At 41.8% G+C, this 24,054-nt stretch overlaps 1 protein-coding gene across 1 annotated transcript in view; it reads right to left on the bottom strand.

Annotated features, from left to right (window-relative positions):
- Nucleotides 1-4,783: 4,783 nt before the first annotated feature.
- The window catches only part of LOC108929579 (syntaxin-binding protein 4), a 61,620-nt gene continuing 42,349 nt past the window's right edge, over nucleotides 4,784-24,054 (bottom strand). Inside the window, exons 12-21 of the mRNA XM_018744218.2 lie at nucleotides 22,815-22,820; nucleotides 16,607-16,686; nucleotides 16,362-16,458; nucleotides 15,251-15,378; nucleotides 13,208-13,300; nucleotides 12,063-12,128; nucleotides 6,124-6,315; nucleotides 5,753-5,869; nucleotides 5,063-5,112; nucleotides 4,784-4,940 (exon numbers count right to left, since the gene is read on the bottom strand). Of these exons, the coding sequence (XP_018599734.2) occupies nucleotides 4,784-4,940; nucleotides 5,063-5,112; nucleotides 5,753-5,869; nucleotides 6,124-6,315; nucleotides 12,063-12,128; nucleotides 13,208-13,300; nucleotides 15,251-15,378; nucleotides 16,362-16,458; nucleotides 16,607-16,686; nucleotides 22,815-22,820 (986 nt within the window). The remainder of the gene's footprint in view (nucleotides 4,941-5,062; nucleotides 5,113-5,752; nucleotides 5,870-6,123; nucleotides 6,316-12,062; nucleotides 12,129-13,207; nucleotides 13,301-15,250; nucleotides 15,379-16,361; nucleotides 16,459-16,606; nucleotides 16,687-22,814; nucleotides 22,821-24,054) is intronic.

The following is a 24,054-nucleotide window of genomic DNA, read 5'->3' as shown; positions in this document are numbered from 1 at the left end:
AAATTGGTTCATGCTTTTGTTTCAAGTAGGCTGGTCTATTGTAATGTCCGTCACAGGGCACCCCAAGCAGGACTTCAACCCCAGACCTGCCAGGGAGCAGGACTCGGCCAAGCCTGCTGCGCCACCGTGCCCTCCATTTATTGATATCAATAAAATATATGACAGGTTATCCGTTTTGCATTTCTGCTTTATTATATTGGATGAACAGTGATCTACTTGCATTGTTTTTGATTCAGTGGTACAGCAATCCATCTCACTTTGGTCTCATAAAGCCTGTGGCTGTTCATCCCATGCACAGTGTCTTGGTATCAATCAAACTGCACAGCTCAAGCTACATTTGGATTCTATCTGAAACTTATGGTTTTAGCTATCTTCGTCCTCACAAAAGACACCAGTTAGAATTTTAGGACGTGTCTAAACGATAAAACTAGCTTTGGTAATTTCTGAATAAATCACATATAGTATTTAATCCTATTTAAAAGAAGTTAAAATTACTTGTACTGCAGTATTATACTACAGGTACTGGACACTTGATTAATTCAAGTTCAAGTTGTTTTTGTCATTCCTCTATACAGCTTGTGTACAGTGGAACAAAATGTCATTTCTTAGGAGACCAAGGTGCAACACAGAACATAGCACAAGACAATAAATAAATACAGAGGCAGGACGCGGTTGCAGGTATGGCTGCAAGCTGTAGGCAGTTGTGGTGTAGTGTAGTGCTGAGTTAATTGTTTGACGGTGCCAGGTGAGTGTTGGGAGGCAGCTGGGTGTTGAGTAATCTGACTGCCTCAGGGAAGAAACTGTTTCGGAGTCTGCTGGTGGTGGCACGGATGCTCCTGTACCTCCTGCCAGATGGCAACAGGGCGAAGAGTCTATGAGAGGGGTGAGAAGTGTTGTCCACAATGCTGGTGGCCTTGTGGATGCAACGGTTTTTGTATGTGGAGCTGATGGCGGGAAGAGGAACTCCGATGATCTTTTCAGCTGTTTTTATCACTCGCTGTAGGGTCTCGCGGTCAGAGGCTGTGCAGTTCCCATACCACACGTCTTAAGCATACAACAATTGCTAATATGGATACTGTGAAATTAGTATGTTTCAGGTAAACAGTATTTTCAGCAGAAACGTGAAGACCCAGATGGTTTTCAGTGCAAAAGTTGCAGAACAGCACAAGTATCTTCTTGACAAAAGCAGACAAAACCCTCTGTAGCATTAGAGGATTTTAGATCCTAGACATAATACATTGTATGTGTAAATAAAAAGTAATCACTCTTCTTTAAATAGCATCTTCACAAAAACTAAAATGATGGAAAAACAACTCACTCCCTGTGTGTTTATAGATATAATCAGGAACATGTCATGTCATGTCATTGTCTAAACCGCTTGTCCTACACAGGGTCACAGGGAGCCAGAGCCTAACCTGGCAACACAGGGTGTAAGGCCGGAGGGGGAGGGGACACACCCAGGACGGGACGCCAGTCCGTCGCAAGGCACCCCAAGCGGGACTCAACCAGTAACATTTCACTAGATTTTCATACAGCCAAAACACTCTATGGTAGCTCTAGAAACATTCACTTGTGTACATGAAAAAATAAAGCTGTGCTACCACCCATTAACAATATTTCAGATTTTTACATGCTTCAATCCACATCCTTTGAGTACTCATCTCAGAAGGTCTTACATTCTTTCCTATTTTATTTTCCCAATACACTCTGCCTTCTGTGTTACATAAGACACATTTAAATAATGTTATACACACAGTGGTTTTAAAAAAAGCCTCACTTTTGTTTGACTACTCAAGGTCCAGCTAGAAAGCAGTCCCAACAAGTAGCCTGTTGATGTGTCCTTTTAAATTATGAATGAATAAATGAATGAAACGGGGGTGCGGTGGCACAGTGGGTTGGACCAGGTCCTGCTCTCCTGTGGGTCTGGGCTTCGAGTCCCACTTGGGGTGCCTTGCGACGGACTGGCATCCTGTCCTGGGTGTGTCCCCTTCCGCCCTGTGTTGCCAGGTTAGGCTCTGGCTCCCCGTGACCCTGAAGGGGACAAGTGGTTCAGAAAGTGTGAATGAATGAATGAATTTTTTTGCTTTTTTGTTGTAATGAGTACTCAGTTTCTAAATATGACTTTACTGTCACATTTTTATTTTTTTTTTTTTCTCCAAGTCCAAGATATGAGCTTTTTACTTTGGCAGGGGACCAAGGAGGAGGACATCATGACCTCAGGAACTGAGGGAAAACAAACAAATACTGAACTGATTAAGTTATGGAAGTACATAGAGCATTATTTCTTATTCTCCCAGTAAAAATACAAAACCCTTCAAAATCACAGACTGAAAATTAAACTACCATGACATAAAGTTTATGCAAGAATTTAAAATGTGCCTTACAGTGTAACAATTTATTCCAAAATGTGTTACAAATGTGCTATTTTTCATAATGTTGTGCATGAAATACTATTACCAACAGATGTGTGAATGAGTGACCCATTGTAAGTAGTGTATCTAGCAGTTTAAGTCACCTTGGTGAATAAGGTGTGTGGGCTGATAACATTATACTGTATCCATTGGAAGTTGCTTTGGAGAAAAGTTTCTGCTAAAAAAATTAATGTAAATGTTAATGTAAATGTATGTAATGTAGCGATAGACAGTTTGCTTGCAATCTTGGATAACCTGAGCACTGCAGCACTGAGAGGCCTGGACCCTTACCTGCTAAGAGTACTGACACATTACTTCAGTCACAGTGCTCACAGTCTCTGCATGGAAGCACAAATGAATATTTACCACAAACACACACACAAAGTACAGTTAATCCCCTACCTAGCTACCCTACCAGCAAACGTTTAGCCGTTATGACCTTTTTTGAGAAGTACCTTGTACTTTTTTCCATTAACTGAGCAAGTACAAAATTTAAACTGCACGCCAAAGCTTCACCCAATCTGCCGACAGACAGCAGCTATGAATAATAACTGGATGCCTTATGTTCCTTGTTTTAGCTCTGGCCAGGATCTTTATTGTTCTTACTTTCTTATAACGGGTCACAAAGTGGGAGCTCAAGATTCAAAGGCATATGTTTGCTGGCATGGTCTCTGTGAGCTGCTCAATAGGAGAGACAGAGACAGACAGTACTGCCACATTACTGACATTTACATTCATTCATTTAAAAGACACTTTTCTCCAAAGGGATGTACGACTCAAAAGTCTCAAAACTGCATTTCACCAACACACAGAGCGACACAGATACAGTGCTTGTGCAAGTAGCCACTTAGTCTAAAACTGTCATTTCCGCTTGCGCACATTACACCATAAGCACCATCTAGAATTAGAATAGAATACAGAGCAGAATTATAGAAGCCCTGTGCGTCAAAAGTTTGCTAACAATTTACGTAGTGAGCCAACTCGGACCCAATTAAGGTCCTAAGTAGGGGTCCGACTGCAATAAAGACAGCAGACCATGATTAGCACATTTCAAGTAAAGAACAGCATTGAACTCTTGGCATGCCTTACGACCCGTCTTTATGAAATTCTGATTTTTTTTCTTCACATAGAAGTAAATTTAAGGATGCTAAGCAGTTTAAACACTTTAAGACACTTACTCTGCCAAATCTATTGCTCCTGATGGACAACAACTCATTTCTTCCTCCACGCCAAATGATAAGGCTAAAAAAAAAAGAAAAACCAAAGATGTAACTATAGAATTGTTGGCAACTGCATGACACTTAAAATGATCACTCATTTGTATTTCATTTTTAATAACAAAACTAAATACAAAAACAGTAAATCAGCAGCTGCTTAGCAACAGTTCAGTACACTACTTTTGCTACAGGTGATGATCATTATGCAGCATATCACATTTAATTACATTTATTTTGCTTATAATTTAGGAATTTTTTTTGACTCATTTTGAAAACATGAAATTATAAATCTAGATGTACTCTGCTCATTCCTGCATAAAAAAAGGACCATATGACTTTGAAGACTTATATAATGTATACACACATAATTAAAAACTGTAACGTTGATTTACCAGACTCCAGACTAAAGACTTATATGCTCACTCGGGCATATCACCACGAAATTTAATTCCACTTAGCTGTATTTCAGTTTTTCCTACCTTTCTGTCAAAACGTATTTAACTTATTTCATGAAGTTATGTTACTAACAATTTCTTCTTTTTGAACATTGTCTCCCTACAATAAGATCTAAGGAGGCTGCCTGGCCGTTGCTCAAGCACCCCATGTTGACTGAAGATGATGAGCAACCGCCATGATGAATGAGACATGCCTTACTGAACTGGAAAATCAAGCTACCATACAGCAACACTGTTGTTATTACCTGTAAACTGACTTAGAAGTTTAATCTAGAATGCCCATGAGGGGTGGGCAACCAGTGGTACTTGGACACCCAGAGGTTTTTTTCTCTCTCGACTTTCAGTTAGGAGTTTTTATTCCTTTTCTCCAAGGCCAATAAGCATACTTATAGCTCTGTAAAAGCATTTGCATTACGCTAGTCAGTAGTGTCTAGCAGACATTGTCATTTATTCAAAAAGAATCACACATCGCATCATGGAGATATTTCATTATATATGTAAGTGGAAAATAATTATCAGACCTCTTAAGGCAAACTATTCAATTCAGTTCAATTTGTTTTTATAGAGTGTTCTTCTCATGCAGTGACAAAGCACTTTCACAGGCATCAGGCAAGACAAGTACATCAGAACAAAGAAACAAGGAACTACAATACACATAGGTCTGTCTATATTCATTGTTAAGATTCTCTTGCAAGTTACATCATTTGTCCTTTGCCATCTTACACTCACAGTCTTTGATGTTGAGGGTCCTCACTCCTTCCACTAGTTCCTTTGCTTCAGCAGCTAACTGGGCAGCTGGGTCCAGGATAGGAGACAGGAAATCAGGGCTGTCTTCACCTGGCGTCATCCTAGTGCTTCTGAAACACACACACACACACACACACACCACACATTAAAACAAGTAGTTTTCCATCCTTCTTACATCCCCTTTAACAGGAAAACCACGAAACAAATGCAAATTTAAATGTTCATTACTCACCCAGAGTCTGTCCCAAATAAACTGGTACATGTTAACACTTTGTGAACATTCTGCAGAAAAAAACACATCCAATACATAAATTAGAAACAAGTGGATCGCTAGATTTCCAAACTGCTTCCAAAACAGGACTTCTTGCTGTGTGTGGCAGCCTCTTCATCATGTTACACGTTGCAGGTGGTCCCCGATTTATGATGGTTTGACTTACGATTTTTTCGACTTTATGATGGTGAGCTGGCGATAGACATTCAGTAGAAACTGTACTTCAAATTTTGAATTTTGATTTTTTCCTGGGCAAGTGATATGTAGAGCGATACTCTCTCGCGATGCTGAGCAGTGACAGCAATCTGCATTTCCCAGTCTGTCACGCAGAATTGTGCATTAAATACATTTTCGACTTACGATATTTTAGACTTACAATAGGTTTCACGAAACGTAACTCCATCATAAATCGGGGACCATCTGTACTGTTAAGTGTTTCCAACCACAAGATGGCAGTGTGACACAGCATGCGTTTGGTCATAATGAATAAAATCAAGTTTAACACAGTTCAGGTAAAAAAAATATTTATAGAACAGTTACCACCATAAGTAATTGTCTCTGCTTTCCTTTGCCTCTAATTGTAAAGAGCAGAAGCCCATCTGGACTCCACTGGCACTGTGTCACAGTCTGCAGCCTCACAGGGATGATTACCTGGGCAAATCCCAGCAGTTTTTTGTTGGAAATTTCCAAATGTTTTCTGCTGAGTTCGGACTTCCGCAACTGGCAGTCAATCACAGCCAGCCTTCTGCTCAGTTCCATGACATCCTCCTGGCCAAAATGTACATCGCATTAGCAAACCAGTAACACCGCCATACCTATACTGCGTAACTAACACCACAAACACAGGTACAAACCAGCACAGATACGTTGTGGGAAATTGTCGTCCTCTGGCATGTAAATGACAATTTATCAAACTAACAAGAGTACAATTGGAAAGTAGGAAACTGAAAGGGAAGGAGAGACAGAAGAGAGAGAAGGCCATGAAAACAGAAGAGTTCAGAGGGCTCAATAGCCTGTCCTGCCTTGGTGGGCTCCAAGCTCTTGGCCTGCTTCCAAGTGGCCAGCTCATTCTTCAGATCCCTGATCTCAGCCTCCAGCAGCTGGATAACCTCTTCATAGTCCTGCTCAGCACCACATGTTTCCTGTTGCACTGTCTCTGCCTCCTGGAGTCTGTTCTTTAGTGTCCGGTTTTCAGCAAATGTTGCTTTGGCCTTCTGTAGGGGATGGTATTGTACTTGCTCACATGAATTCTTTAATTTGCATGTCATTAAGAATCTGTACAGATAATCAGTTATACACTGTTCATAACCTTACAAAATTGGACTTCAAGGCAATATTGCACACTTTTAGTACTGGAAAGCTTACATGTGACCCATCAGCTTTGATTATATTCTGTAAAAATTGCAAAGTATGACTGAGTTTGTTAACTTTGATTGGACCGCTGATCGGACCTCTGCTTAGAGAACCTTGGCTTAGATCTTCAAATATGACAGTGCTTATTGCCGCTTTGTCTAAAGGCTTCATTCATCCACCCAATTTCAATATTTGCTTGTCCTGAGCAGGGTCAGGGTGAACTGGAGCCTATATCGGAAGCATTGGGTACAAGGCTGAGGGGGTACACCCTGGACGGGATGCCAGTCAATTTTATGGTAGCCACACATGTACAAAGTCACTCACCCATTCACACACTATGTGCCATTTAACATCACCAATCTACCTGAACTGCATGTCTTCAGACTGTAGGAGGAAACTGGAGTACCCAGAAGAAATCCATGACGAAAACCCACATGAAAAATTTATAGATTTTTTATGAAAATATACAAAGGGATTCAAGCTTCTTGAATTTGAGACTTTTGAGGTACAAATGATAGCTATATAAAGTTATCCCATTCAGAGTATACCCTACTTTACCTACTGCCCTGTGTATCCAAGATAGGCTTCGGACCATCTCAACTCTGGAGAGCAACGAGCGGTTACTGACAGTAAGTGAGTAAATAGTGTTATTTTATAGAACTCCTGAAAGTATTCATCCTTCTTCATTTTCATTCAGGCACAGCTAATTAACTCATGCTGGCAAGACAAGTGCAGGATAGGCTATTCCCTGTGAAAACTGGGCTGAAACTTGGCTGTCAGGAGCGCCAAATACTCTTTCTTGGTTTTACGTCACACTTCTGCAAATTGTGTTAAAAATTATAGAACAGAGTGGAAGAACACTAATTAGTAGGTCATCTTCTTAGCATAGACTGATGATATTGTGTGCTACAATGAAAGAAGCGCTCAATACGTCTCACTCCTGCTGTTGTTCACAACAGCTTTTCACTTTAAACACCAAATCAGTCATCATGCCATGTCCTGCATGCCCTGATTACTCACTGACAATTTTTGGAATCCAGCAGTCAGAATTCTTGTTTTAACTTCAGGATCTTTCTCTTAAAAAACAGCTGTAGTCAAACTATTAACCATCCATCCATCCATCCATCTTCCTCCGCTTTTAACTATTAATCAATAAGCCAAATTTAGATTATGATGAATCAAGCAACTGTTTCTGAGTTCCGAACCCTCAGGATCTGCTGGTCCTGCTAGACCAATGAGTAAACGAGTAAACAATTGTATCTATCTTAACACTGTAAGCCACTTTGGAGAAAAGCATCAGCTAAATGAACAAATCTAATAGCGTCTGGTCCTTTTCCTAGACTGTTCATCGGGGGCATAGTCTACGGTCGACCGGTGCTCTTTAACAGGTGTTTGGACATGTGGTGCTGCTCTAATTGCATATCATTTGTTAATAACTGGGATGATTTCTGGGAAAGGCCTGGGTGTTTCAGGAATGATAGTGTACACCCCAACTGGAAGGGTTCTTTTGTACTATCCCAGAAACTTGGCCTCCAGGATTGACTCAGCCATGGATCATCTCTCTTTAGCTCTTTTGAGTAGTTTCTTACTCGTTCTGGTACTAGTAGTCAGTTCTTATGTGATGAGATTTCTTGTGAGGTATCCAGTGAAACCTTAGTACTATAAATGAAAGCGGTAACGGGAGCTAAAAATACAAACTGTTATGAGACCACGACATTTAACTAGACTTACTGATAGGAGTGCTCGCACAGGTAACCTAAGATATATTAAAACAAATACTCTCAACTTACCCCTGCCACCAAACAGTGGTCTAAAATGCTGTCTGTTAAATATTTGCTCACTAACAAGTAAAGCTGCTGTAGCACGCCGAGGCAGCCTGGGGAGGGGGTAGAGACAGGGGCAAAGCAGCCAACAACTGGGGCTGATTACACTCCCTATTTCTTCCCCGGTGCCCAGCAGTAGAGAGAAGAGACCAAGGAGGAGAACGAGACAGAAACGAACCCGAGCTCAAACGTGACCCCAGAGACGATGCCCGCGTCCCGACTGACCCGACTCTCCCAACCCCCCAACCCGCACAAAACCTCATCCTACCTGTTCCCTCGTCCCCCATTTCCATCCACTTCCTTATCCCTGCTCTAAGGGCAAATAAAGGCCTTCATCTATGGGGAACTGCACCTCTTGTCTCCAGCCTCGTCTCTTACAGCTGCTTTGGTAAATGGTTTAATACTAAGTTCTAAATCTGATCTTTCTTACTGAAACCTGGCCTGGTGATTCCGATACAATTCTGTTAATTGAAGCTGCTGCAGATACATATAATTACTTCCATAAGTCTCACCCTGTTCATTATGGAGGTGGAGTTGGCGTTCTTTTCAATAATGGACTGCAAATAACCCCTGGAAATCATGATAATTTGCCTCATTTGAAGTTTTACCACTAGATTTGAAGTCGAAACCTAATATGATTATATTTTTTTTTATCTACCATCCACCTGGACTGTGCTCCTCTTTTATTGACGAATTCAGGAACTTTATAGCCGATTTCGCCATTACTCATAACAAAATAATTTTGATTTCAATATTCATCTAGATGTGTCATTGGATACTCTTGGTAATAGTTTTATGTCTTAATTTCCATCAATTTACTCAAGTTGTTAACAGTCCTACTCATTCCCATAACCATAAGCTTGATCTCATCATAACTTACGGCGTAGATGTTCATGTTATTTCCGATCATTACTTGTTAACCTTTGTTATATACCTGCCTGTCGTGCCCTACTGTCTGTTGTCTAACAACAGGAAAACCAAAATCGTATGACATATTAATGAAACTACAACTGCAAAAGTTATTGATTACATGAGCAAATCTGATTTTGGAATGAACGCGGATATACATCAAATGGCTTTTGAATACAATTCTGTTGTCAAATTTGCCTTAGATTCTGCAGCTCTACCAAAAACTAGACTTATAAGAAACTTGCTTATTGAACAAATACACACACACACACACACACACACACACACACACACACACTTTTTCTGAACTGCTTGTCCCATACGGGGTCGCGGGGAACCGGAGCCTAACCCGGCAACACAGGGCGTAAGGCTGGAGGGGACACACCCAGGGTGGGACGTCAGTCCGGCGCAAGGCACCCCAAGCGGGACTTGAACCCCAGACCCACTGGAGAGCAGGACCCAATCCAGCCCACTGCGCCCCCTGCTTATGGAACCTATTGTCAATATTTTTAATATGACATTACTTAATGGCTGTGTTCCAAACACTTTTAAAGTCGCCTTTATTAGACCTCTGCTGAAGAAATCGGATCTTGATTGTAATAACCCAAGTAATTATAGATCTATCTCTAATGTACCATTTTTATCCAAAATTTTAGAAAAGATTTTTTTTCTCCCTTGAATTCCAGTTGGCAGCTTTTTGTTCCTTTCCTCCGTGGCCAATAGGCAAACTTACAGCTTTAATAGCTGCATAAATAATGCAGTACTCTAGTATACAGTCAACTATCTTGTTTCTTTGTCTTATCCCTTTGTTCAGTGCTTTGTGTGACTGTGTGAGAAGAGCGTTCCATAGAAATACAAACCCTATTTCCAGAAAAGTTGGGACACTTTCTGTAAATGCAACAAAAACTAAAAACTGTAATTTGTTCAATCACTTGAACTTTTATTTAACTGATAAAAGTACAGAGAAAACATTTTCAGCGTTTTCAGTGACAAAGCTAATTGTACTTTGTAAATTTAAAAAACAACAGAATGTGATGCCTGCAACACACTCAAAAAAAGTTTGGACAGAGGCAAAAACAAGACTGAAAAGGTTACAAGTAACACTGTTCTGAAAGGTTCCACAGTTAGCAGTTTAACCGGTAACAGGTGAGGTTATCAAGATTGAATAAAAAAGGAGCATCCACCAAACACTTAGTCTTTGCAAGCAAGTGGGGGTCGTGGTTCACCACTTTGTGCTAAACTTCGTGAGAGAATGGTCAGTCAGTTCAAAGAGAGTTTCTCAGTGCAAGATTGCAAAGAATTTAGGTATTTCACCATCTATAGTTCATAATATCATGAAAAGATCCAGGGAGTCAGGGAAAATCTCGGTGCGTAAAGGCCAAGGGCGGAAACTGCTGTTGAATGCATGTAACCATCAAGCACTCAGGTGGTATTGTTTGAGAAAGCACCATGCTACCATGATGGACATAGCCACATGGGCTCAGGAGTACTTTGAAAAATCATTTGTCACTCAACACAGTCTGCTGCTGCATCAAGAAATGCAACTTGAAATTGTATTATGCAAAGAGGAAGCCATTTATTAATTTTGTGCACAAACACAGCTGAGTTCTCTGGGCCAGAAGTCATCTTAGATGGACCAAAAGACAGTGGAAACGTGTTCTGTGGTCAGCCGAGTCTACATTTCGGCTTGTTTTTGGGGAAAAATGGACATTGGATTCTACGTGCCGAAGATGAAAAAGACTTACCAACGAAAAGTGAAAAAACCAGCCTCTGTGATGGTATGGGGGTGCATCGGTGCCCACGGCATGGGTGATCTGCATATATGTGAAGATACCATTGATGAGGAGGCTTTTATTGGAATTTTGGAGAGACATATGCTCCCGTCAAGGCGACATCTTTTCCCAGGAACTCCATGTCTATTTCAGCAGGAAAATGCCAGGCCTCATTCAGCACGAGTTACAGCAGCGTGGCTTCGGAGGCATAGTGCGCGTGTGCTTGACTGGCCTGTCTGCAGTCCAGATCTGTCTCCTATTGAAAATGTATGGTGCATCATGAAGAGGAGAATCGGACAATGGCAACCACGGACTGTTGAGCAGCTCAAGTCTTGCATACAGCAAGAATGGGCAAAAATTCCACTTGGAAAAACTGCAACAATTGATTTCTTCAGTTCCCAAACGATTACAATGTGTAATTAAAAGAAAAGGTGATGTGACCCAGAGGTAAACATGCCTCTGTCCCAACTTTTTTTGACTGTGCTGCAGGCATCAATTTCTAAATTTGTTTATATTTAACAAATAGAACTAAGTTCATCAGTGAAAACACTGAAAATCTTTTCTTTGTCCTTTTGTTTGTTAAATAAAGGTTTAAGTGAATGAACAGATTACAGTTTTTAGTTTTTGTTGCATTTTTAGAAAGTGTCCCAACTTTTCTGGAAATGGAGTTTGTGAATTGTGTGCAAATACTGAAGGAAACTACCGCTGGAGGTGTGATTTGAACCACCAGCCTTTGAACCCAAAAGTAGCAGTGCTCACCACTATGTTACTAGCTCTCTTTTGTGGTGTGTGACCCACTGAAAGTGACCTGCTGATCATACAGTGCAGTATGGACAACCATCTGATTGACCAAGGAAATGTTTAAAAAACATCTATTCCTATAACTGTGTAATATTAACATGCCCAGAAAGAGTGGGTACTGAGTTTAACTTTGTTTTGCATTAAAGATGCTACTTGCATGTCTCAGTATGCTACTTGAGGTGCTCTGAGGAACCATGTATAGAAGAGTGGTATACATAAAGTTAAAAGCACCGTTTAAAACTTTACAAAATATTACACAGCTAAACATTCTGATAACAAGACTGCATAATTCTGAAGTCTTACCTCTGTAGTCTTCTGAAACTCTTCTTCTAGAGCTTTCTTGCTGTCTTCCATGTCCTTCAATAACATCTGGGAAAATGTGACAAAAAAAAAAAATCAATGTAAAGGAGGTTTTAGTTAAATTATTTATGAACTTAAGATCAGGGACACACCACAAAATGAGACAACCAAATCAAGAATTATTAATTATTGTTACTGCTTACTTAGTATTAATAATTTTTCTTATTTTTCTGTTTATTTTTTGTCCATTGGCCATAAGCTAATTTGAATTAAAAAAAAGAATAAAATAATTCTGCAAGTATTATCTTAATGTTCACCACCAAAAAAACACAATATTAAAGCAAAATATGTATGGTGTGCTTCCTAATCAATACAATGCTTTGGTCTATTTCTCTGAGATAGTATAAACCCTGAATGTTTCTTTTTTTTTTTTTTTTTTTAATTTTTTTTCTTTCCAGCCAGCCATTTTCAGTTTTTAAAGGAATTGAACTAAGGAAGTATTGTGATATTTTACTGGCTGGAATCAATTTGAAAATTCAAGTGAAGATACTGAGGTTAATAGTACTACATATTTTTAGCCCATGTCAAGGTTTTAGAAGTTGTTATAGTGATTAAAATTTTCACATTACATTTACAGTATATATAGTAGAGGGCTACCAATTAATGTGTAAAAATAAAGACCTCTTAATATGGCACAGGTATATTCATTATTTTTTGCATGAACAACTCACTACACTGACTACACCGTAGATGACTTAAAATCACATGATATGTTCAAAGTTGTGCTCTCTACAGTAGATCCTGGCCACAGATACATGTACAAATAGGCTGATTAAGTTTTTCAGTGAGTTTCCCTTTTTTATCCTTAGTGTCCAGTAGCTAGTTTTAGTACCTGTACAATACTGTTATTATTGTTCAGAACATATTGGAGGAGCATGACAATCATTCAACAGTGAAGTCCTGCTCTAGAACATTTTAAATGTACAACAGTAGCTCCTGGAACTCATTGTCATTCCTTCCACACTCAGCACTACATTGGTATGTGTCTCCTGTCTCACAAACAGAATTTAAAATTCTATGAAGAATTAAGTTGAGAGGCAGTTGTCCAAAGTATGTGGTTTTCAGCAGGGATTCCAAACTTCTGTTACCGTTAATTGCTTCATCTGGTGCTGCATCTGCACAGTGTCCATGTGATACTGCTCCAGCTCCTCTGTGGTGTAGCTGTGCTCCAACTCGTATGTCTGCAGCCAGTATGGCGCAGAACCAGGCAAGGAAAGGACATATATAATCACCCTTCAATCACTACACACACAGAGGCAAAATACCTTTTTATATTGCTCCTGTGTCTGTGATTATTAGCTTTAAATACCTCTACAAGATATAATGGAGAAAGAAAAACAGTTCTTTTTGTGGGCATGATACAGACATAATGGACATTGAAGGTTTCAGTACAGCCTCTCCCATACTTAAAACCTATGCAACTTACGACCATCTATACAAAGAACCAAAAAAATACTGCATAAATTTAAAAAAATAAAGAAAAAAATATATGTAAATATAAAAAGTATGCTTGGTCCTACGTCCACCAGTGCTAACAGCTGTGTGTGTACGATGATCTTGTATGTCCACCAGTGCTAATGGCTGCATGCGTATGATAGTGACCATCAGACGATATCCCCAGCACTGTGTATTTCACAGCATCTCTCTCAGGTCTCACTCACAGTTGCCACTTGGTAAATGTGTGTTATTCAAGGAAATCTAATAAAATTTTGTGCTGGATTAAACCATTACTATATTAAACTCCAAAGAAGATAATGAACAAGAGGAAAAACCCATCCCCTGCTGATGGATCTGGCAAGAAGCACAGGAAAACACTCAATCTGGAATTGAAAATTAGGGTAATCAACCAAATATGAAGGAGGAAAAAAGTTAATGTGATTGCATGTGATCTACAGTTGTCCCATTTGATGGTCTCCAATATTTTAAAGGACAAAGAAAAAATATAGGAAGCAGTGAAAGGTTCGGCAAGTATGAAGTTTACGGTAATACTTTAAAATTATAAAATAGAAACTAAAGAATGGTATTTTAAAAATTTTAAAACAGGAAATACGCACACAATGTCTACAACAGCTTGTCCCAAGCAGGGTCATGGTGAGCTGGAGCCTAAACCAGCAACACAGGGCGCAAGGGACACAACCTGGAGGGAACACTAGTCCACTACAGGGCACCCGAAGCAGGGCTCAAACTCCAGGCCCACCACAGAGCAGGCCCCGGCCAAGCCTGCTGTGCCACCACGCCCCCCACGAAACAGAAACTAAAGAATGATAAATATACTACTGTACTACACACACACACACACACACACACACACACACACACACTTTCAGAACCGCTCGTCCCATACGGGGTCACGGAGCCTACCCGGCAACACAGGGCGTAAGGCCGGAGGGGGAGGGGACACACCCAGGACGGGACGCCAGTCCGTCGCAAGGTACCCCAAGCAGGACTCGAACCCCAGACCCACCGGACAGCAGGACTGCGGCCCAACCCACTGCGCCACCGCACCCCCTATCTACTGTACTATGTTTGGTGAAATCATAAAAGACTAAGAAGGTAAAAAATAAACCAAAAATTCTACTTTTAAAAAAATAGAGTGATTTAAAAACATGTCAATTCATAAAACTGGTTAAACAAAAACGACAACATGAACCTGTATAACAAAAAATAAAAATAATGAAATATGAACTAAAGAATCGTACATAAAAGGTGAAAAAAATATACTGAATCATATAAAATGACAATTAATAAAACTGGCTAATAAAAACAAGATAATCATATAGAAACTGAGTAGGATAAAAGAATGTTGTACAAGTATACGACTTCTACATGCCATGCTAACATACGTCCATTTCCAGATCCGACAGGTTGGTGAGAACAGAACTTGGATGTATGTCGGGGAATGGCTGCACTTAAAAACCTGCTTTCATAATCCCCTTGTAATTCAATGAATATTTCCATAGAGATGAAATCCCTGTTTTATCAGTAATACTCAAAATGAAGAAAGCTCAGTTAATAGTCTGCTTTGCACAAGAGATTCTACAGAGACTTGCTAGTTTTACAAGTGTCTCAGTGTAACTACACCATGGTTTTTAAATTTTTAACACTTTTTTAGAACACTCAGAGGAACATACAGGAGAGTGGAAGGCAGATGTGTCCATCAAGCTGGCTGCTTCATGATAGGAGAACATGAAAGGTCCTTCTGCTAGTCCCGCTTCATCCAGTTTGTCTTGAAATATATCTCGGGTGGCTTCTTCAAACTCTGGCCCATTTGCAAAAAACAGGTTGCTCTTTATGCCAAAGAAAATTCATCAAGTTCACAAAGACACCAAAACTTGGAATGGAAAAACTGAAATTAACATTTACATTTTACATTTATTTTTTCTCATTTTGCAGATACTTTTCTTCAGGTTGAACATGCCGGTTCATTAACTGTACTAAAACAGAACAGAGACAAACATCGCAATGGGTACAGCAAATACAAAGAGCAGTTTCAGTACTGAATGAAAAGGTTGTTACATGTTAAAACTGTTGCTTTAACAAAGCCATATATAAAGTGAAAAACTGCAGCAATGAGTATCTAGTGTCTATCGTACAATAATAAAGTGTCGAGATGGAGGCACAGCAATCTTGTATATGTGTTAATAACGTTACTGGGATAATATATCAGAAAAGGATTTTATAAGCTGAGAAAGAGTTCCACTAAGGTTCCCCATTTAACAAGACATGATTACAAAGACTTTTGGTAAATGGCAGACATCCAAACTTATACAAGCACTAGCTGACTAGTGGCTATAAGATGTAGCTCACCAGATCCAGTACATACAAATATGAAGTGGCTCATTTTGTGAGTGATCATAACTGATAACTTGACTGGGTACAGTCCACAACTGGTGGCCACAAACAGTACTTGAGGCATATGGATAATGGTTTTCCTATTTTTAATATGTACTACCTCTGCAATTTAGTGGGATTTTTTAATATTTCCATAAAATTCTTTAATTTGCCACATCACCATTAATTGAACATCCCATCTTTGGATTAGGTAGCAAATATATATGTGCGTAAATTGTGGGTTGGTGTAATTTCCACACATCATCCAAATGTTGTACATATTCGGTCCCTTTTGATCTTAATGACATATGCCTTCATAGTGTGTCTATACACTGGACTTTGAGGGCTTGTTTTAATTCTGAAACTCATGTTGCTGCCCTCTCACTCTCTAGAACAGAAATATAAAGTCACCTCCATAGGACACTGTTCCCTGGGAGTCTGTCGTCAGGGTCCGTCTCAACTTCCTCTTGTTCTCTTCCGTAAGCTCCAGCCCCAGATATGCAATGGCCTACATCACAGGGTGCATATAATATTTTTTGATCAATTGTAAGTCACAATTATTTAAAAAACTAAAAACTCCCTGGTAGATTACTGAGGTAATTCACAGGTGAAGAACATCACTCTAGTACAATTTTTGCTGTCTAGTGCTGACTCACCAAGTCCAGTTTTTCTGACTTGAGGCGAATGTGTGGATCCAAAGTGATCTTGGGTTTGGTAGCTGTAGTCGTCCCCTGGGCTGCGGCAGACAGAATAAGGGGAAACAACCAAACTATCACGGGCTTCTGGCCACAACAGGTCTTGTGCCGAAATAAAGACTCAAATGATTCAACGTTAACTTTACAGCATCTGACTATACTGTGTTTGCATATTAAACAAAAATTACACAATGTACATCACAGAATTTAGCTTTTCAACTGTTTAAGTTCTGGTCCATTGCTAACTTTCTCTGCTTCTGCAATTGGTCCAAGCTGTTTTTGGAATCCTGAGTTTAACACAGGTCATCCCCTGCTATAATGGAATAAATGCTAATGGTTCTCATCTCCTGGCATGACTGAGCATGACAGCAGAATAAAGTGCCATGTTCAACCCACAGACATTGCAGTGCAGTGGAGGTTCACCAATTCCCTCTGTCCTTACACAACACGGGAGACTTTGGTAGAGGCCATGCTTCAATTTGAGTACACTGAACAGGTGGTGCGGGGGATTCTCTAAATCCCCCACACTCAAAAACAAAGATTAACAACAACAAAATAAAAATTTCTCACACACACACACACACACACACATTTTCAGAACCGCATGTCCCTGACGGGGTCACGGGGAACCGGAGCCTACCCGGTAACACAGGGCGTAAGGCCGGAGGGGGAGGGGACACACCCAGGACGGGACGCCAGTCCGCCGCAAGGCACCCCAAGCGGGACTTGAACCCCAGACCTACCGGAGAGCAGGACTGCGGTCCAACCCACTGCGCCACCGCACCCCCTTATATTATATATATATATGTTGCTAATATATAGCAACAGCCATTCTGTGTTTTTGCACGACTGCATTTCCACAACACCTATGGGGAAAAGAACATGTCTGAAAGCAGCTTTGGCTTGAGATGATCAGAAACTTGCTAATGTTCTTTATTTGAAGCAATTAGTATTTGCTAGGATTGTATAACAGCCCATTGTCAAGTGTCATTCAATCAACAAACCACCAGGTGTTTCATGAAGACCAGATTATAGTAGACACAGATGATCCTTGCATTGTGTATTGCAGAATTACCTATTCTTCGAAGACATGGGATCAGAAAATAAAACCAGAAGGTCCAGAAATTTTACTTACTATCAGCAATGATTTAGAGATGGCAACTGAATTTATTGATAAAGTGAATGGGGTTCAAGGTGCAAAAAGTGAGTGGCTGTGATAAAGACAACAAAGTACATGTGGACATACGCATATACTTATTCATTTAGCTGATGCTTTTCTCCAAAGCGACTTATAATATTAAGGTTACAACTATTACAGTTACAAGCTTACAATTATTCACCCATTTCTACAGCTGGGTAAATTTATTGGAGCAATTTTAGGTTAAATACCTTGTTCAAGGGTACTATAGCCAGAGGTGTGGGGATGCAACCTTTGGCCTTTGGATCCAAAGGCAGAAACTCTAACCAATATGCTACCAGCTGTCCCCATGGAATTCAAACTGGCATTTATAGTACAGCTAAACGTATGTTTTTGAATACAATCCTCAACACCACAGTAGATCCTGTGGTGTGTGGCTCATCTGCGTAAAAGCATATCCTCTGTGGTGCCAGGCTTGCACCTCATAGCATAAAAGTTCACCTTTATTTACTTAGCTGATGCTTTTCTTCCAAAGTAGCTTACAATGTTAGTCTACCTACAATTATTTACCCTTTTATACAGGTGGGTAATGTTACTGGAGCAATTTTAGGGTAAAACCTTGCTCAGGGGTACTACAGCTGGAGGTGGGGATCAAACGTGCAACTTTTGGGTCAAAAGGCAACAGGTCTAACTACTACACTATCAGCTGTTCCAGTGCACAGCCTTCCCTGCCTTACAAAGGTAATGGATTCTGAAGAAACCTTGCAAAGCAAGCTTAAAGTAACCCTTAGTATTAATGGTAAAAGTATTAATTGGGAAACAGCGATTCTAAGTTTGCTAATAAAACAGAAAAACTTTTTTGGGAAAAACACACACACATACAGTACGTGGGTGTCATATCCGGAGGTAATGCAGACATGGACATGTGTTGCTGTGCATGACAAAAAGAGTGATGTTCTCAAAAGCAGAATGAATATATTTTAGTGCATCGTGTAAACAGACAAAGTGCCAAAGTGAGACGAGGAACACAGACTGAAGAGACGCACTGAGTGTCCTTGTAAGGGAAACTGAGTACACAGAAATGTGACTTGGACTGGTCAGAGACATGGGTACCAGGACAAGAGCATAAAGGACTGATGCAGACAGAACTGCAACTCTGGACTAGAACACAAGCACTGTGAATAGGGCTTTAGAAGCATGTGAGGAGACATGGAATGAGAATTGCTATGAGATCACCAGGAAAAGCAGTAAAGACCCAGTCAGGAATCTGCAAGTACATGTTTCTCAGTCACTCCTTTTATGATGCTGGGGATTTGATGTTCAGTGGGTTCAAGTGTATAGATGTGGCTAAGTGGCTCTGAAGGAGATTCCCACTACGTTCATCCCAAGTCTGATCGACAGGGATCATGACAGTACCCCCATACTGTACGAGCAGCTCTGCCTGCTCTCTATCACAAAGCCCCCTTGAGCATGGGAGCAGGACTGTCAGGATGTGCCTGGTGGAAGTCCTCAATGAGGCTCAGGTCTAAGGTATCATCTGCTAGGACCCAATACTGCTCTTCAAGCTCTTACCATTCCCAGTCCACAAGGTAATACATGTAATCCCTGTGTTGTCTGGCATCCAGGAGAGTCTTGACAGTATAAGCAGGGGTGCCATCTACCTCCTGGTTGGAGGTGGTGCAATCGGAGACTGCTGTGTGTGTGCGCGCTGTAAAAGTGATGTAGTGAAAGGCAACAAAAGAGGCTGATAACCAAGTATACTCTGTAATAGAATCAATTTGGTGGATGAGTGTACCAGAGAGCTCCATGCATATTCTGCCCACATGTGGTACCAATTGACCTGGTTCTGTGCACAGTAGCTGCGTAGGAACCACTCAGTCTCCTGGTTTAGCCTCTCCACTTATCCATTTAATTGAGGGTGATACCCTGAGGTAAGGCTAAGAAATACCCCAGGACAAGAACAAAATGCTTTCCAGACCCCGGATGTGAACTAAGGACTGGTAGGGGTTCTAGGAGCCCAGCTAGCAACTGCTGTGTGACCTTCACTTAGGCACATGTAGTACATGCTACAACAAAGTCCTCAGCGTTTTGGTTAAGAGTGGGCTACCAAAATCTCTCAGAAACCAGGCCCAATGTTCTGTGCACTAATGGGTTTCCTGTACTGAGGCAGTCATGTAGCCAGTGCAGAAGCTGTGAGCGAACCATGGAAAGGATACACTCCATGTCCTGTGGTTTCTTGCTGGGACCTGGTTCCTTTTCTTTGGCTGCCCTGATTGGGGCAAGGAGATCTGAGGTAAGAAGTATTGGCTCTGTGGGCTGCAGACTTGGGGACACCTTGTACAGTCAGGAAAGAGCATCTGCTTCACCATTCTTAAGTCCTGGATAATATGTGAATGTAAAATTACAGTGGGAAAGAACAAGGCCCATTGCACTTGCCTGGAATTGAACTTCTTGGCATTTTGTGGGTATTGTTCAGTCAACGCTACGACTTGTTCAGTTGCACCCTCCAAGCAGTGCCACTATTCTTACATTTACATTTACTCACTTAGCAGATGCTTTTCTCCAAAGCACCTCCACTGAACTCTGTATTATGTATAGTGTTATCAGCCCACACACCTTATTCACCAAGGTGACTTACACTGTTAGATACACTACTTACAATGGGTCACTCATCCATACATCATATTCTTCCAAGGCAAGACTAATTGCCAATAATTCCATTTCTGACATCAGAATTACTTTTGGAGGCACACAACTTGTGTGAAAAGAAGGCACAGGGATATATTTTAATGGGATATCCTTGCCTTTGTGACAACACAGTCCCTTCCCCAACCTTTGATGCATCCACCTTAACCACAAAAGGCAATGAAGGATCTAGATGTGTTAAAATAGGGGCTGTGGTGAGATGATCCTCCAGCTCCTCAAAGATTTGCAATCAATGCTTTTGGATTCCAGGTCAGCCATGTTGGACCCCCCCAAGACAATGATGCCATAATGCTGCTAAAACCTCTGATAAGTCATCTATAAAAACCGGGACAACCCCAAAATCCTCTTCATTTTTTTCCCCACAGACCTCAGCTGAGGCCCAGAAACCACAGCATACACCTTTTTTGAATCCATCTGTAGCGCCACCCTCCATTTTGCCTAATTATGAGAGTGGTGCCCTGGGTTGTATTCCAATCAATGAATGTCCCAACTCAAGTATTTCCACAAGAACAAATTTAATAAATTCTCCGAACCCCCATAAGACCCAAAGAAATATTCAAAGTTAGTAACCCCAAATTGAAAATCCCAACACAAAACGAATGCAACAATGTACACTCAAATATAATAATATCTTACAACGAATAACCTCGGTGCTACACACTTCGACGCACAACAGACTAGAAGTTTCTTAACCTTCTTTTCTTGCATGCACACAATGAATATCAATAATAATGCCTCGAATACTCCGGAGTATTTAACACACGTAAAAACCCCCTCGGGCCTCGTTGCAGGCCTGGGCGCAGCTCGTGTGCGTCGTTGAGACCCAAAATTATGGGTCGCTTCACTCTTACGAGCAAAGCAAAGGGGAAAAAAAACCCGCAGTTTACCTCATCCCCCGTCCACTCGCGTTCGGGGGCAGATGAAAACTCCAGCGATGCCCGAGGAACTTCGCGCATTACTGGTAGCACGAAGCGCTATCGGGTTCTCCTCAGTCCTCCTCCGTCACACCGGCGTAGCAGTTCGACAAGACGGCTGAAAACTTGTTTTAACTGGACGTCTCGTCGGACCACGAGGACACCACAGAAACTAAAACTCGCCTACACAATCCACGCAAGATGATATTTTCTCTTTGTTTACTCATCCAGCAACCAAAAAAATATCACGACCCACACTCTACAGCTCTCTCTCGACCACCTCAATCTCACACTCTCCTTCGACCCTTCTAGAAAAGTCTTGAAACTTTTTCCCTTCGTTCCATCCCCCTGTTCTCTCATTGGTTCGGCACCAAACCAAACCCCCCACTCAACTCACAGTGCGTGCAGAACTAGCACAACGTGTAGGTTGCACCTGTTCCAACATATGGTGGTAGGGCTTCAACCAAACTAGGAATCCAATTGATGAAGCTTTATTTAAACCTTCAAAATTAAACACGCAACCAGTAGCGCTACAGGGCTACACATCTAAACCCCATGAGGGGGTATGGTAGAGAAGTGGGTTTAGCTGGGTCCGGGGTTCAAGTCCTGCTTGGGGTGCCTGGAGAACTGATGTCCTGTCCTGGGTATATCCCCCTCCAGCCCTGCACCCTGTTTCGCTGGTTAGGCTCCAGATTGTTGGGACAAGCAGTTTCAGACTGTGTGTGTGTGTGTGTGTGTGTGTGTGTGTGTGTGTGTGTGTGTGTGTGTAAACCTCCTGAGGTCCCAAGAGCATAACCCTGTCATGATGAAATTGGTATTTCTCACCTTTGACAAACATTTGATTATCCAATAACATCAAGACTTCTCTGACATGCTTTTCATAGGAACTGCAGAAGCCAAGAATGTCACTAAAGGTACACTAAAAGATATTTATTAATTATATCCTCATTCAAGTACCTTGTTCACAAAAGCCTGAAATACAGAAGATGCATTAGACAGGCCAAAAGGCATAACGAGATATTCATAGTGTCTCAGAGTGGTGCTAAAGGCGATCTTCTATTCAACCCTCTCCCTAATTCGGATGAGGTTATAAGGTCTTTTAAATATCTTTGCTCCATTAAGCTGTTCAAGGGCCAAGGTGATCAGTGGAAAGGGATCTGGGTACTTACAGAAATCTCATTCACGTCTCAGTAATCAGTACAAGGCCTTCTTCTTGACAAAGAAGAAACCTGCAGATGCAGAGGAAGTGGATGGCAGAATAGATGCCAGTTCTAAAGCTTCAGCCACATAAGCTTCTATAGTTTCCTTCTTGGGTTTTGAGAGAAGATACACCTTACCCCTTGAGGATGTGGTGCCTGGCAATAGATCAACTGTGCAGTCCCAAAGCTGATGGGGTGAGGGATTCAGACACCTGAACCTTGCTGAACACCTGTGCTAGGTCCTGATATTTGACAGGGATTGACAAGAGCAGAGATGTGTTAGGACTTTCCACCACAGTGACTCTGCAACGAATAGTAAGGCATACCATCCATCCATCCATCTTCCTCTGCTTTTATCCGGGGCCGGGTCGCGGGGGCAGTAGTCCGAGCAGAGCCCCCCAGATTTCCGTCTCCCCGCACACCTCCTCCAGCTCCTCTGAGGGAACCCCAAGGCGTTCCCAGGCCAGCTGGGAGACGTAGTCTCTCCAACGTGTCCTTGGTCTGCCCCGAGGCCTCCTCCCAGTGGGACAAGCCCGGAACACCTCCCCAGGGAGGCGTCCAGGAGGCATCCGGAACAGATGCCCGAGCCACCTCAACTGGCTCCTCTCGATGCGGAGGAGCAGCGGCTCTACTCCGAGCTCCTCCCGGGTGACTGAGCTCCTCACCCTATCCCTAAGGGTGCGCCCAGCCACTCTGCGGAAGAAACTCATTTCTGCCACTTGTATCCGCGATCTCATTCTTTCGGTCACGATCCAGAGTTCATGACCATAGGTGAGGGTAGGAACGTAGGTCGACCGGTAAATTGAGAGCTTCACCTTACGACTCAGCTCCCTCTTCACCACAACAAACCGGTACAATGACCGCATTACTGCAGATACCGCACCGATCCATCTGTCAACCTGCCGCTCCATTTTTTCCCTCACTCGTGAACAAGACCCCGAGATACTTAAACTCCTCCACTTGAGGGAGCAACTCCCCCCTAACCCGGAGGGGGCAATCCACCTTTTTCCGACTGAGAACCATGGCCTCGGATTTGGAGGTGCTGATTCTCATCCCCGCCGCTTCGCACTCGGCTGCAAACCTCTCCAGTGCACGCTGTAAGTCTTGATTCAATGAAGCCAACAGGATCACATCGTCCGCAAAAGGCAGAGACGAGATCTCGCGGCCACCAAAACAGACACCCTCTGTTCCCTGGCTGCGCCTAGAAATTCTGTCCATGAAGATAATGAACAGAATCGGTGACAAAGGGCAGCCCTGGCGGAGTCCAACATGCGCCGGGAACAGGTCTGACTTACTGCCGGCAATGCGAACCAAGCTCCTGCTCCGGTCATACAGGGAACGAACAGCCCGTAGCAGCGAGCCCTGAACCCCATAATCCTGAAGTACCTCCCACAGGATGCCACGAGGACACAGTCGAATGCCTTCTCCAGGTCCACAAAACACATATGGACT

This window comes from Scleropages formosus, chromosome 3 (assembly GCF_900964775.1).
Source record: "Scleropages formosus chromosome 3, fSclFor1.1, whole genome shotgun sequence".
Classification (NCBI taxonomy): domain Eukaryota; kingdom Metazoa; phylum Chordata; class Actinopteri; order Osteoglossiformes; family Osteoglossidae; genus Scleropages; species Scleropages formosus.
The sequence above is the reverse complement of the archived record's forward strand: the minus strand, read 5'-3'. Positions and strand labels throughout refer to the sequence as shown.